The following is a 12,968-nucleotide window of genomic DNA, read 5'->3' as shown; positions in this document are numbered from 1 at the left end:
GACAGTGTAATTAACCTTTCCTTTCCTTTTTTTTTTTTTTTTTTAAGAAAACAACAAAAAGGCAGAACATTTTAGACATTATAAATAGTAGAAATACACATTTCTCTGCCATTATTTTTCATCTCAGCAATTTCTGTAGTTTCCTGAGGATTTAATGTGCTTAGGCATGAAAGAGACCTAATCCTTGAAAAAATTTCCTATGAAGACATGGATTATGTTATCAAAAAGATTTAAGAAAACCTGCTTCACTGTACAACCAGAAAGCTGCTCTGCCTCTCAAAGCCTCATGCCCTGACTTCCAGATATCAAGTGGTGGGGTTTTTTCCAGAGTATATCTGAGCCCTCTCTTCCCCACAGCACCCATGTGTGACCTATTAGACTTTAGCTCTGGAAAAAAAAAAATAAAACACCAAAATTTTATCTAGCACTTTTGTATCTTGATGGGGCCTCCAGGGGCCACCATACGYGAAAGCCCCCTAAAAGATTACTGATAAATCTTGTTGCACATATCWTTACTTAACCCAGTTTATCCCCACCCTTTGCTTCAACAATCTACATTTAAAATCACTGYAATTTAATTTAAGCGAATTCTGAGGAAGACCATCAGGATCTGGCTCTCTAAATGCAGCTTGTTTTATTCATTAATTCATCTAAAGAAGTTGATTCTCTTCTGAGATCTCATTTTAAAAAGCCAGTTAGGAAAACACAAGAACAWGTTTAAGGAAGAGTAGTATATATTAAAGATTCCAAAGAATACCCATATTGTATGGGGAAGACAGATATTTTATTATTATAAAAACATATATGTATATATAAGGTAATCTCCTTTCTTTATGGATCTGATCTCCTCCATGGAGAGTCACAAATCCATAGGATAGCCCTTAGTGCTCAGATTTTGCATTTGCTTCTCCGATTTTACAATAGCTGAAAGATATGTAAAAACCCATGTWGCCAGACAGCTCCCTACTGACTACACATCTAAGCAACTTCACATGCATACATTATTCCAACCACTGAAAGCTGGAAATAACACATACCTAAAAAAAATAAACCCTGTGCTTGAAAGGAGGCTGTTTCAGTTGCCATGTGGAACCTCCAGAGCTCTTCCTGATCAAACTRCACCTTCCACAGAGTCCTGCCTTCTCAGGCAGGGACAAGCCAAACTCTAAAGCTACTCTCTGCAGGCTGAAGGGTGAGAATTTCTTCAAAAAACTTATAAAGATGGCTGAAATAGCAATTTGTTGTTCAATGCAATTCAGGAGAAAAAATTAATAATAACTATTAGTGTTTTGCTAATGTTGTCCTGGAGGGTTTCTGTSACTCTCTCCCATTTTTAATCATAACTTCAGTAAATGATCATGGCCATGAAAAGCATCCAGATTATTTTCATTAAAAATAACAATCTATAGCATGGACCAGATTGACATCATTTTGTTCACAGAAAACAATAAAATGCCCAGTGCACTGTGCTGACAGGATTGCTATGATAAAGCTATTCTTGAAATGTGTCCACAGCTGCACTGATTACAGCTCCTAGTGCCTCCCCAGTTTTAGAAAGGTAATGGTTTACTCATCCAACAACACCTCAGTTCTTAGAAGTTTTGTATTTAACTGAGGAGGYGAGGATGAATTAAGATGCTTTCTAGCCTCTGCAAAGGGTAAATAACAGGATGTCAGTTTTAGGGTACATAATCATGATTCCCACTTTGCATCCCCTTCCTCCTCTTCTTCCCCTGTCCCCAAAATGKATTAAACAGGGAAGTCAGACACGCTTCGTAATTCTGAAACCTCGATGGTCACACTCTAGATAATCTCTCCTGGTAGACTGTGAACCAAGATTTTTCAGAGACTTTCAATTCACCATATCTGGGCATTTCTCAGAGCCAAAAAAACCAAAACAAGTTTCAAACCATGACCAAAACAAGTAAAAATCTGAGAATTTCTAAAGGATATTAGTATGAGAATTGGGGTTTGCACACGTATCTTTTCTTTTCATGGGCAAAACAACACACATTCTCCTAACTGAATTCATGGGATGGACTGAAAAGCTCTGCAACAGATTTCYACACGGCAGAGACATCAGGCATGGCTAATTCCAATCAAAATTATATAAACCAACAAATCTATAGGTTACAGAACACAGGCTCTTATAAGAGAAGATGTTTATGATACATGGTACTGACAGAATATATGCCCTCCTCTGTGATTCTGAAATACAATTAGGTTCATTCACTAAAGACTGTGAAATGAAATGTGTGTATATCTCATTTCCTTCAGATTCATTACTGGGATATACAGGAGTTAGTAGGTTGTTATTTAAAAGGTATCTACTGGGTGCTGAAGTGGAAATCAGTAAGTTCTGTCTAAGCGCTTCTTAGAAATTATTTGTTTTCATCCTTGTCAAATACATAATGCATTTTTGTTCTCAGCAAAACGAAACATTTTGTACATTCTCAGCTTCTGGATTTTTTTTTTTTTTAAACTTTCATCACTAAATATTTAAACACATTCAACCTAAAAATCTCAAGCTGGTAATCGGCTGCTTGTGCTCCCCCCTGAGGTGCAGCTATCAACGTGGCAGCGCAGGGCTGCTGGAGAGACATTAAAGAGTTGTGGTTACAGCCCTACCTGCCCGCAGGCCAGTCCCATGCCTCGCTCCCCCATGCCATGAGGACATGACAAATTCAACTCCAGAGCATCAGCACCAGCAACCTACGGAACATGCAAAAGGAAAAAAAAATGCAGAATTAATTTCAAGTAATGTACTTTTTCCTGTAGCATTTACTGTTCATGTTAAATAGATTTCTATACATACTTATTTTCTTTTTAAGAGAGAAAACTATGGTTTTGAYACCCTGAAAAAGAAGCTTGTTGATCATTAGAGATAAAAACTTCAAAAAATGATGTGGTTTCCAAAAGTTATTACGGAATTTGAGTAAAAAGCAAAGTAGAAAGATATGAGCAGAATAAAGAGTTGGTTCTGGAAAATGTAAAAAAATGAAATGTAATTACAGGGCCTAAGAGCAGCACTGAGAAAAAGGCTTGGCAGTCAGTGTTATGCAGGTGTTGCTGTGCTCTGAAGAACTGCACCTCAGCAGTAAATTTTTCCTTTTTGCTTTAATGGATTTAGTCTCCAAATTTTCTGCAGGCGCCTGCACTGTACCACAGCTTTTATCWTTAAATAAATTTGTTTCTGAAGAACAAGAGAGTAATAATAAAAAAWCCAAGTCTATACAGACACATTATTCATGCTAATTCCTGTTCATTGCCCTCTATTAGTCACAATTAGGAGGGGAAGGAGCCGAGCTGTCCAAGGGCAGCTCCCAGACACGCTCCTCTTCCTTTCTGCTGAGCTGCCCCGGCCTGACACCAACATCCCTCCTGTTGCCTYGCAGTGGCTCTAACTAGGGCTTGCTTTTGCATTTGCATTTTGCTTTTGCTTATTGAACTGGAGTAACTTTGCCTGCTGTGTGGCCATGGTTCAGAGCTCCTGAAGTGCGTGAGCAGGGGAGAAGCCATCCATCACCTGAGGAACCCTCCTGCTCCGGCCGGCTCGGGGAGCCCGGCCGTGCCGCGCCGCTGCCGGGGCTGTCGGCCGCCCTGACAAGCTGACCTTTAGGATGAATAGGTCGTCCTCCTGCTGAGACACACTGTGTACCTTCTGGGGCTCCTGCTCTYCTGAAAGCCACATCCATTACCTCCCAGGCAGCATCCTGATCAAACATCCCTGCTCTTCAGCTGGGCATTCGAGGGAGCCCCAAACTAYGCTGCTCTCCAYGGAGCAGACACCAGCAGCTCCTTYCCAGAGGAGTCTKTATCACACAGGCTACACATCACTGACTGCATGTAAAGAACCACATTTCTAAAGGGTCAACACAAACACAAGCACGGATTGCAGAGATGTGCTCTAAAGCTGGACAGCAGTACCACTGGAGTAAAAAAAACAGGAGCAAATGGCACAATGAAGCCATTCATCTCAGTTAGTTTAAACGTGGCACTGCTTCTGTCAAGCACAGATTCCAAAATATGATTTCACGGTCAATTAGGTAAATACAGGTATAAATTTAAATAGTGTTGAAGATCACCAAGCTAACTACTGGTAATGTTTAACTTCACTTCCCCAAGACCCCAAAGGGACTTTTTTCCTCCTAGGTTTAAAATGCTCCAAGAAAATTAAGAGATGTCTTYTCACATAACCACAGGAGGGCTTAGGACACTGAATAAAGAATGATGTCCAAACATGCATATTCTGCCATATGGAAACACAAATTCAAAATATTCACACCTCTATCTATACATATATAAAAGCATATTTATAATTTAAACATTTAAATCTAAGCTAATGCTACCAATTAAGACAAGCTATTTTTTTTTCTTTACTTCCATTTGTTAATCATATGCTTTTTATTTCCTCTAGAYACTTTATGTGGAAAACATGTTTTAATTTAACATAACAACTTTGCTTTCCATTCAGATATAGACACCTTTCTGAATGAAATTAGTGCAGTCCTGATAGATATTTCATATACTACTCCCTATGGAAACAGGTACATATTATTAAATAGTTTTTTCCTCAAATTGAATAGAAATTTCAGGTGCATAGCCTGTTTGCAYTTCTGTAAGATTGGATTTATATTATAGGAAGCTGGCTGACTGCTATTATATATGCTGACTTTCTCGGCTATCATTTTTGAAAGTCTGTATTAAAACTAGAATAGCATTAAATGAGCCCTTTATACTTTAAATATTCAAGAGTTTTATATTCAAAATTTCTTCTGGTGCTGTCAAACTAGTGTGCCTGTAGGCAAGGTAAGATCAAGTTAGGCTCTCAAAGGTAGAATTAAATTTTATCAGGGCATCTGTCATAATATACAGTTTGCTTAAAATGCAAATAAAAAGTATATAGATTCGAAGACTAAAGGCTTTGCAGGTACTGCTTAAAAATCCAAGGGACCATTTTTATGGAACAGATTTCCTTTAAATTTACATTTCCATCATTTTAATGAAAACACAGAATAAACAAATTATAATGGACGTGTTTTAAATTCTCATTTTTCAYTTTGAATCTACTTCTTTCAAGAAATTCCTTATTGAAACTCTTGTTTTCCRGAAGAATTTAAAAACATATGCAGAAACACATTTAGGAAACCATTACCTCAGCCATTTTTGAAAGTTCAGTCCAGTCCTCCCTGTTGTAGGTGCACATGATGCTGGCAATCAGAACCTGCAAAGAGCATRCATGCATTATATATCATTTTAATCCATGTTACCAGATTTTGTAATACTGTACATTACTGTGACTCTAGAATTAACTGTACAGCCTGCACATGGGAAGTACCAGCTGTCTGCCAGCAGCTACAGAGTGAAATCCAGGTGCAGACTCTACTGAGGACAAGAAACAGTGCACAGACTCATCTATTGATCTATTTAAAGAAGGTCTATCCACATAAAGGACTCTCTTCATCGTAAGACACAGTGAGAACAAAGTCTGTCCCAGACACAGAGCCAACCAGGAGACTGCCAGATGTGCTTGTTCCTGAGGTCAGAGGGATGAAGCCATTATTGACTATTGACACCAATGACAGAAACATTTGGACTGTTTAGAGGCAGCTGAGACATCARTGCATGAGTTTACATTCTAATTGTGTGAACACACTATTCCAGCTGACTTCAGGATACCTCAGTCCCAGACCCTGGAGCCTCATACCACGGGACTTTAGGACAGTGGCAGCCAGACAGAACTGCTGGGTGGCCCAGAGGAACTGGGAGGAGACTCGCAGGATGTGGGGAGAATCTGGGAGAACTGGGAGAGTTGCCCAGGGAACCTCCAGCTTTTGTTTTTCCATGAYGCACATTTTATTTCCTCTTCACTGACTGGCCCCAGTTCCCCAAGAGAACTTCTGTGTAATTGCCTTTGCTCCTCATTGCACTGACCACGTTTCAGGTACAGGTTCTGCCTCCAGCTGCTGCTTTCTCTAATACATTTTTTKAAGTTCATGTTTTTAGGTAAAACTAGTTCTAATAGAATTCTTCAGAGGGGTGCACCTGGACCCACCTTTCCAGCTGCAAACAGTGCTCTTTACTGCTAGAGGAATGTTGACTAATCTTCTGGTCAGTGTCCAGTTCAAGTAACAGTGCTAATTTCTATTTAACACCAAAACAAAATCACGTGTTCTGGACCCAAAGATCAGACACTAGAATTCTGAGGTTGATACATTCAAAGTGGGATCAGCAGAGAATTCAGCCCAGGGACTTCTTCATGAAGGACTTCTTAGAAGGATGATGTTTGGGGAAAAAAAATCAATAAAAACCTGTACTGCAGCAGCTAAAAGGTTAAATCAGAAAAGATATCATAGAATTTAGTAGAACTCCACCAGCTCAGTCTGTGCTCAAAGGAAACACTGGGAGAGGAGAACAGAAAAGCATCTGGCCACACTTTGTTTATTTGGCCCTCTTACAAGAAACTTTCACATGGAAGTTTGATTGACAGGTAACATGACATTTGATTTTAATCTTCTTGTTTTCCAAACAAGTTTTACTGTCATCATTAATATCTAGGGTGGGCTTAATCTGTCACCCCCTCATTATAACACTTCTCTTGAACTTTCCCATAATGCTGAGGGTTAATGACTCATTCTTTTCAAACAAATACTGAACAGCACGGTGTAGAAAAATTGTCCAACACACACAATTGCTGGAAACTGTAAACTCCCAAATTATCTCCGTAAGGAGGAGGAGATACTAAGTATCTTCAGAGGGGAGGGAAATGCWCTTTGAAAAGTAAGGCAGGTATGGAGAAAATTGGACATGGTGAGGTTACATTCTATTAATTCAAAAGGACAATACCACTCACCATTATCATTATTTCCATTGTTTTGCTCTGATGAGTCTCTACAATCAATCCACCTACCTGCAGACTGCCCACCCACCACCCACCCTTCTGGCTGCTGTTTGCAAGATGGGATCTGCTGAGAAGGAAAGCGTTTGATGAAGTGCCTGCCTTGCCTGCAGGTGCCCATTTGTGCTCACCTCTGGCATAAATGTAAGACCAAAATTTCATTAAGCACATGCAATCAGTACTGCTCATGCTTTTATTCCCCTCTGACAGGGAAAAAGAATCTTTCTCCTATACCATAATTTTTAAATTGTGAAAAATCTTCTATAGCTGTGTAGGTCAAATGTTAATGAAACAAAATCTGTTCTGTGTCCTATTTGAATATTCAAGATAAATTGAGTGCTGTGGAAAGAAACAAAAATCTCTTTTAAAGAACTTTAATTTAAAAAAAAATTGTGAAAAATCTGGTAAAAAATTATATATGAGAAAAATTTAAAGTAACTGGAATTTATCTAGAAACCATATCTTGTCAAATTCATGCTTTTTATAAACTAACTCAAGCAAAAAAACATCCTAGCAGCTCAGACACTGACAACATGATAAGGATTTTCACAGTTGCAGACACAATCCAAAGTACATCAGAAATCTGCACAATTGAGCTTTAAAACAAACTAATTTTTTCAGTGGGGAAAGCTGCAAGACAACAAGGGTGGTTGACTATATTCATAAGTAGTTGAGTTAGGTTACATCAAGTGTTACTAATGAAATTTGGAAATTCTGCTGGGAGTGTACAAAAGAGGAGGAACATGATCTGTGATGTTTCAAAGAGCGGTTAATTAAGACAACATGTTTATTTAATATTGATTAGTTTTAGGATTAATATTTAAAATTAAGTCCATACTTTCTGACAGAAGCAGAGGCTTACAATAACAAAAATAACTGAAAATCTAATTACATTTCTGCYATGACAGTTCACAGGAAAACCATGATCTCAGAGGGAATAATGAAAACCTTTAAATAGTAGGGATTTTATTTTCTTTTTTTTTTTTTCCTCAGTGGTCTCTTAAAACTTGAAATTAATTCCTAGGTGGAAAAATATCCTCTAGCACTCTGTGTTAACAAAACTGTCCTTCCCCAAGTGACCACCCTTCCCCAAAACACCTTTACAGACTTTCCATTAGGAAWCAGTGCCCATGCAAAAAATTGCCACTATCACATGTGAACATGATATGAGAGCTATCTGTGATGCTTGAAGTTTGGATCTACTCCTAAAATCACATATGGAAATTTATAAAGCAAATATAAACTATTATCTCCTGCTACCTAGAAGAGAATAGCAAGAACAAAGTAAGAATCACAAGTGATAAAAGGCATAGTTTTTATTGGAAAGTAATAAGCGAGGGCTGTATCACATTCCAGCTTCTGAGTCTCTTCTCACTCATTTTTCCAGTGCCTACAATGCCATATATCACATTACCACCTCTGCAACTTTAACAGCCCCAAACTATCTCAAGAAAGTGCAGCATGCAGCCCAGGCCAGGAGCATCTAAAGAGAGCACATCYTTCCTTTTGGCTCCTGAAATTTTCAGTGGCAACCTGACATGAGCTTAATTACAGTGGTTTGAGCCACAAGTGTGAGGCGGCTCCACGCTTCCCAGCTCACAAAAGTAGACTCCTGACAGATCTCACAATGAAGCTGCTGCTAAAGTGTAGTACGTGGTAAATGAAGGTTGACTAAATTGCAGCTTTGCCATGGTTTGAGTGTGGGCTGCTGCGAACGGCGCGTGATTGAAGCACAGTGGGACCCCCGGCCCTTTCCTTATTCCAGATCACAATCACAGCTCTGCTGGCTGCTCCCAGCTCTGCTCCATCCAAAGTGCCTGTGGTGGGGAGATGCTGCTGCCCCAGCCCATGCCCAGGAGCGCAGCAGCCCCGACAGAGCCACCGGACACGGGCTTTGYGCCCCGACACCCCACAGTGTGAGWGACAATTCCTCCCGACGCCTACAAAAGGACAAATGCACGTTGGCAACACCTGACACTGCTCTGCGTTCAGAATTCTCTTGCTCATTCGTGGAACAAAAAGGTCCACGATAAAATGTGTTTGTTGTTGGAGGGAAGGGAGGTGGAAAGGGAGGGTGTGTAATGTACCAGTTAGGACACCATTATGAGATGAATACACTGTARCTAAAGCAGTAAAAAGCTGCATTTCACACAATTCTGTAACTAATGCATTAGTAGTTGTTCTACTAAAAGGAACACTGACAAGGTACTTCTCATAATCCTTAAAATATTTTTCTCCCTGTTTATAATAATCCCCTGGAAGCTTAAACTAGAACCTATTTCCCTTGTGATTTTTTTTTTCTCTTCCATTATCTCTATGTGGGTGTTTCATGAATACACAGCATTAAAAGAAATAAAAAGGATGAGGTTTGCCACTGTGCATGTTGTCGAGTGATCTCTCTTTCCTAGAAGAGGAAATTCACTGCAAGAGATTGCAAAACAAAAGGAAGTATAAAAAAAACAAAACAAAACAAAACAACTGGGCCTGCTTTGGGTCACATCTATTTAAAGCTGGAGAGCAGTAAAAGTCTATGTTGACAATTACCATTTGTCCTGCACTGCTCTGTAGGGAGCAAGGGAGTTTCAGTGCATTGAAACAGTCTGAAGAAAAAGTCTCAGGGGTCTGGCTTTAAATGTGAACACTGCCAATTCCTGCAAATTTAAGAAAAATTCTCAACATATAGAATGAAATCGCAATCCTCTACCCTCATGTCTGTCAGCCACATTTATTTTGGCCATCTCACATAGGCCAGAGCCTGTATCTGTTCCTAACCTACTCTTTCAGACCTGTAAATAATCTTCCAATACTTCAGCAAATCCAGCCACCATATAATTTCTGCCTTCTCTTCCCTGCCTGTCCCTTGTCATTGCTGCAGCAGACTGGAGGGCAGTTCTMCATCATGTCCGTAGATGCTCTGTTTGGACACTGCTGCTGGCCACAATATGCACACCTGTTTGCTTTCTCAAACACTGGCAAAAATCCACAGTATTTTATTTTTTTTATGTGCACAGTCCTTCTAAAACCTGAAAGAGATTCTTAGTATAATTTTTAATAGACCGCTCCCCTGAAAGCTGTAAAAGCAAGAGGAGCTTTCAAGAAGGCTGAAGGACTGGATTTTTAACAGATACTTGTTTGAGAAGCAGAGATAAGGAACAGGGTAATTGATGTGTAAAGAGGGGGTGCAGAGACTGAAGACTTTATTAAGAACCAGATTTCAATACTCACAAAGTTATTGTCGATTAAGCTAAACTTCACAAAGTATTTGTGTTTGGGTCAGATGGAGAGACCTCAATCTTCAAGACATGTTTTTTCTTCTAAAACAACACAGTACAGCCTTGCCACAGCACCTGCTGTTAGTCTCAACAAACRTTTGATTTCAAATATTCAAAATCAAAATTCCTCAGGAAACATTTACTAAAAAGGAGCTTGGTAGTGAAGATAAAATCTTTCTAGAACAATGGCAAAAATAACATCTTTAGTTCACCCCTCAGCAGCAGAAAAGGCACCTCCATCTAGACAAACACGCAGAAGAGGAGAACTTGGGAGCTGTTTGACAGCATTAAAATGCCCTGTCTGTCAGAAGGAGGGGTACATCCCCTCAGCTGTGCCCCACCCCATCTCTCACTGGCACAGCAGAACCTCTCCTGAACGTGTGCAGCTACAGGAGCACCTGGCCCACTTGGTGACAAGTGACCAAAGAATGGATCATAGGGCACCCCTTTGCTATTTCAGTGATAAATAACCTTGTGAATATCCCCATGGAACACACCTGCTGCATGTGGAGCTCTCCTGCTCTTCACACATGTCCGTCAGACACACGGAGCACAGGCCGCTCTGCCCTCACAGCCGCTCTTGTGATGCGGTCTCACAGCAAAGGGCTGCACTGAGGGAATAACARCAGCACCACGGCATTTGGGGTCGGGACAGATGTTCTGCCTTCTCCACACTCACACCAACAGCTTTCCTCTCTAAGCCTGCTCTTGCACAGCAGCAGGCTCAGGCCAAATCCCACCTTGTGCCAGCAGARAAGTTCTTGGAGGCTTTGGGCTATTCAGTGCTACCTATGGCTGCCTTTTTAAAATGGCCACTGGCTGATGAAATACCCCCAAAAAATGATCATCCTCAAAAAATGGAGCCAGAATTACCAAAGWACAGAACACTTTGAACACCCACTGTACAAGATGACAGTACAAGCACAGCAAACATCCTGTACTGCACAARTACGCTTAAATGTGCAGTATTGAAAAACAACGGGAGCACAAACATTTGCTGCTGTAAAAATAACCCTCTGGAAAGCAGCCTGATTTTGATGCCTTGTGCACACAGCCTGGTTTCTCCTTTTCAGTATGTTCTTGTAAATTTTGATTTGTTGCAGAAGTGAAATAAAAATAAGCTTCTTATTAAAAACTACCTAGAACATCAAATCCCATGCAATAAGAAAGTTAACAATTGTAAAACCTGTCATGTCTCTGAGAAGCAGAGGAATTATCTTGTTATCAATTTAATAATGGAACACTGAAGTAAATGATGCCATCCACTGACACCAGTAACACTGTCTCTCCTGGGAAATTCATGCTGGTAGGAACTGTCAATCTAGATGGATATGGACATATGAAACATTGTACCTTCAGTCCATAAATCTATTCTTTCTGCGCTGCCTTAATAAAAAGATTCTGCATGATGATAAAGACAAGCAATGCAGAATGTCTTGACACTGCTGACCTGCAATTCTGCTTCTCTTCTCTCCTCTTTTTTCACGGAATTTACTCTCCAGTAAATAATTTAACAATCTTTAGCCATCCATTTTTTCCTTCGTCGCTTGCACTTAAAAATACATATATTTGAGTAAATGAAAATAAGGGGGGATATAGGTATGTTTACTATTCAGCTGCAGCAAACCTTCTGAATAAAGTCCTTTCTTTGCCTCGTTACTTTATACTGAGATCTTCAGTTTATTTTTTAAAGTGATGGGTAAGTTAGATACAACAGATAACACAAAGCCAGACCAAACATCATCAGCACACAACTAAGTCTAGAAAAGATTATGATAAAAGTTTGAAAATACTATGRTTTACTCAATGTATCACATAAAAAAATCAGCATGAGCAGAAAACAGCAAAGATTCTATTCCCAGGCTAAATGGAGATGCTTATTTTCAAAGGTGGTTATTTTCATATGATGACTCTGCTTCTACCAATGAGACCCACCTACTTAATGAGATTATTTGATTGATTTCTGTGAGTATATTGGGCTACAGCTTCAAAACCAGGCCTAGAGTTGTTAGATTCTAACACCCTCAGACAAATCCCAAAGATTGTGAACAAATCTATTTCTTTGCAAAATAACACAACATTGTGTCTTTGATGGGAGCAGAAAGCTCTTTAAAACTTGCTGCAGCTGTAGAAAAACAAGGGAACACTTGTTTTTGTACCTGCTCCTGTACCACGTCAGACTCAGCAGCACACGAGCACTGCCAGGGCAGCAGCTGAGCCCCCGCACCCTTGGCCCTGCTCACTCACAAATGTGCAGGCACCGATCACASACAGGGAAAGTGATAAATGAAAGTGGATAAATGGAAAGCTGGCCTCGTGAGAGTCCTACTAATTCACAATACAACTGAAAAAAACAGCGAATGGTCGAAGAAACAAAAATTCTTCTGATGMAACTCTCATGACTCAGGGCACTCTAATTAAGACGTAGTAACTTCCAAGGAGTAACAAAGAAACCATGAAATGAGAGTTCCCCAAAACGYATGTACAATGAAAGGGAATATAGCACTTGTATGGAGCACTTCAGGGAGACTCAAATATTTAACATGACTGGAAGAAGGATGTCAATTTTATGACAGACCGTTAAAAATTTCAATACTTCAGGTAAACCCTTCAAATTACATTGAAAATTACCTATGTGGCTAAAGACTTCCCTGGAAATTTGAGAGAATCTCYGGGATTTTATTTTTCATAGGAAACCTATTGTAGTTCAACCTTTAGTCTCTTTGGTAATGAGTGAAAACAAATACATGAGTGAATGGAAATAGAGAGTGARTCCAAGAGAAGAGGGAAGACAGACA

The 12,968-nt window shown here is 39.7% G+C and overlaps 1 protein-coding gene across 1 annotated transcript in view; it reads right to left on the bottom strand.

Moving 5' to 3' along the window:
* DPYD (dihydropyrimidine dehydrogenase) overlaps positions 1-12,968 on the bottom strand; it is a 326,068-nt gene that overhangs the window by 100,334 nt on the left and 212,766 nt on the right. Inside the window, exons 15-16 of the mRNA XM_057373372.1 lie at positions 5,156-5,224; positions 2,629-2,712 (exon numbers count right to left, since the gene is read on the bottom strand). Of these exons, the coding sequence (XP_057229355.1) occupies positions 2,629-2,712; positions 5,156-5,224 (153 nt within the window). The remainder of the gene's footprint in view (positions 1-2,628; positions 2,713-5,155; positions 5,225-12,968) is intronic.

This window comes from Malurus melanocephalus, unplaced genomic scaffold (genome assembly GCF_030028575.1).
Source record: "Malurus melanocephalus ecotype Western Australia unplaced genomic scaffold, MMel_1.1 scaffold_8, whole genome shotgun sequence".
In the NCBI taxonomy this organism is placed as follows: Eukaryota; Metazoa; Chordata; class Aves; order Passeriformes; family Maluridae; genus Malurus; species Malurus melanocephalus.
The sequence above is the reverse complement of the archived record's forward strand: the minus strand, read 5'-3'. Positions and strand labels throughout refer to the sequence as shown.